The sequence below is a fragment of the Triticum dicoccoides genome, chromosome 5B (genome assembly GCF_002162155.2).
Source record: "Triticum dicoccoides isolate Atlit2015 ecotype Zavitan chromosome 5B, WEW_v2.0, whole genome shotgun sequence".
Taxonomy (NCBI): domain Eukaryota; kingdom Viridiplantae; phylum Streptophyta; class Magnoliopsida; order Poales; family Poaceae; genus Triticum; species Triticum dicoccoides.
The window spans coordinates 190077314-190080065 of record NC_041389.1 but is presented as its reverse complement, the minus strand read 5'-3'; the positions used below and the strand labels follow the sequence as shown (position 1 = coordinate 190080065).

Genomic DNA, 2752 nt, shown 5'->3' with positions numbered 1-2752 from the left:
TTTCTTACTAATTTTCCTTCTTTTTTGCTTTGATTTTTTGTTTCTTCCTTGGTTCAACATTTTTTGTTATTGTTTGTTTCTTTATCGATTTTCACTGTTTTTTCAAATCTTTTTTGCATTGATTTCTTTGTTTCTATTTTTTATTTTATTATTTTATTTTTTTGGTTTGTTTTATTCTTTTTTGGTTTTATGTTTCTTTTGGTTTTCATTCTACATTTTTGTATGTGTCAAGAATGTTCTTCTAATACACATTAACATTTTTTCAATACAAATTTAACATTTTTGGAATACATGGTCAACATTTTTTCTGTACACATTTTTTAAATGCTTAATCAACATTTTTTAAATACAAGATTAACATTTTAAAAAAAATACATGGTCAACATTCCTATACACAGTTTGTAACATTTTCAAACGCTTAATTAATAGTTTTCATATACAAGATTAACATTTTTATACACATTTAACATTTTTAAATGCTTGATTAACATTTTTTGAACACATGGTCAACATTTTTTCCGTACACATTTAACATTTTTCAAATAACTGATTAACATTTTTCAAATACTTGCTCAACTTTTTTTTCAAATGCTTGATTAATATTTTTATATACATGATCAAATTTTTCCATCATTTTTAATACATGGTCAACATTTTTCTATACACATTTAACATTTTTCAAATGCTTGATTAACATTTTTATATACATGATAAAAAATTCATCATTTTTTAATACATGGTCAACATATTTTCTATACACATTTAACTTTTTCCAAATGCTTGATTTACATTTTTTAAATACTTGTTCAACATTTTTTTTCAAATGCTTGATTAACATTTTCTAAATACATAATCAAATTGTTTCATACAAATTGTATTTTCTTTGTATACATTGTTCTTATACGTGATAAATATTTTTTTCTCTATACACATTTAACGTTTTTGTTGTCATGATTTCAAGATAGCTGCTGTTTCAAATCAAGGTTTGGTTTTTTTTTTCCATCATCTTGATAAGCTTACAATTCATGTAGTTCGAATGCATCCATATTATTTTTGTCTGGTTCGTAGACAGAAAAATTATGCTTTCTATAAATAAAGAGTATGATTCTAATGCTGAAAAACGTTTGAGAGTGACTAAATGCATCAAATCAATTTCAAAATTTACAGCCCCATTTTGCTTTTTGCACAGGGCCCATAATTCCTGTAGACGGCACTGGCTCGTATACACTAGCTGCAGCCAGTGCTCCCTCTGATTCACAGCATGCCGCAACGCGAGATTTCGTTAGGACATTTTACAACACGAGGTTAAAAGCTTCAAATACATCACAGCAACGCAGGTGATTTAGGTCCTCCCCGTTACAGAGCACAAAAATTGTTGAGCAATGCTATTGTATGCCGCCCATTTATATGTCTGACATCAAACATACGCGAGAAATATTTTGGCTGAGACAAATAACAATTGCTCAGCCAATATATCTACCCATTGCAGACCCTGTGAATGTCACTCCACTGGTAATTATCAGTAACGGGATAACAACACTTGGTGCAAAGCCGGATACTGCACCCTGCAATGCTAATATCAGGTACGGAAGTACTCAAGTGGGGCAACATACTGATGTATCATCCATAAACACCTGAATAAAGTTGACAGGGAAGATTCTGAGGAACGGCCATCATAAAGGTTCCCCTCCGTTACCATGGATAACCTGGTGAACGAGCTTGTCTGGTAATCTCTTTGTCGCCTGAAATAAACGTAAAATTGTAAATGAGTTTATTATAAGGACGGGTCTAGTGAGCCCACATGGAAAATACAAATGAACACCACAAGACTTGGCACGCCAAAAGATTAATCCTTCATCACGTTGTGCTATTAAAAGTAGTGCCCCCTCCCAAGCTACACGGAAGGTTCTCTTCTAGAAGGTCTCTTGCTTAGCACACATGGATTAAAACCACTTTGATCAGCTCCCACTGGGATCCAGCCAAATCCAAATGGATCAGCAGGGTTCAGCCCGGCTGGGGATTTATCCCGGACCACTATTTTCAGTGCATTCGGTTACACCTGTCCCTCAGAATCCCGTCCAAACCCCTCTCAATCCCGGTCATTTGACCGGGGTAAAAAACTACGCCTTCCAATCCATGATATCACTCCCGAGCCATACATTCTCTCCAGCAAAAATAGAAGAAGAAAAAACAATACCCATCCGATTCCGCTTGCAATTTAGAGGCCAAAGCAGTGGAAGAACAATGACCCCATATTTAGTGCCCCCTTATCGGCGGCTTTCTCACCGACCAATCTCTAGGGTTGTTGGGTTCTTAAATATTGCTTTGGATTCCGACATCGATCCACCAGCAAGGGTTTTAACCCAATTACAAAGGAGATGAACACAAGAGGCTCTCAATCCATTGTTTGTTGAGCCTACACTTTGGTAAAGTTATAGATAAGGGTCTAATCAAAAGCATCATTCTCGGAAAATAAAGCCTACACTTTGGTTTGAACTGCAGCTGTTGCATTGGAGATGGACGGCTGAGATGCTTGTCATTGGCGTGAAACGGAGTTGGCAACACATTCACTTAAGCTATGGGCCTTTGGATCGCCAGAGAACGGTCAGATGTGCTAGGTACCACTTCCGGGCCTGACAACTCCCCCGGATCAAAGATCTGACTTGGCCTAAGAGTCCTCCCAGGCTGCTACTTCGATTGTGAAGTTAATCCATGTGATGAGCCACTGTACAGTGCACGGGATATCAACTTC

The 2752-nt window shown here is 36.1% G+C and overlaps 1 protein-coding gene across 3 annotated transcripts in view; it reads right to left on the bottom strand.

Moving 5' to 3' along the window:
• Positions 1-1277: 1277 nt before the first annotated feature.
• LOC119308035 (quinolinate synthase, chloroplastic-like) overlaps positions 1278-2752 on the bottom strand; it is a 24744-nt gene continuing 23269 nt past the window's right edge. For 2 of the 3 annotated variants that reach the window (XM_037584147.1, XM_037584145.1), the window contains one exon: positions 1278-1742. In XM_037584147.1, the coding sequence (XP_037440044.1) occupies positions 1674-1742 (69 nt within the window). In that variant the 3' untranslated portion in view covers positions 1278-1673. The remainder of the gene's footprint in view (positions 1743-2752) is intronic. The other variant, XM_037584146.1, reaches the window with a different exon arrangement.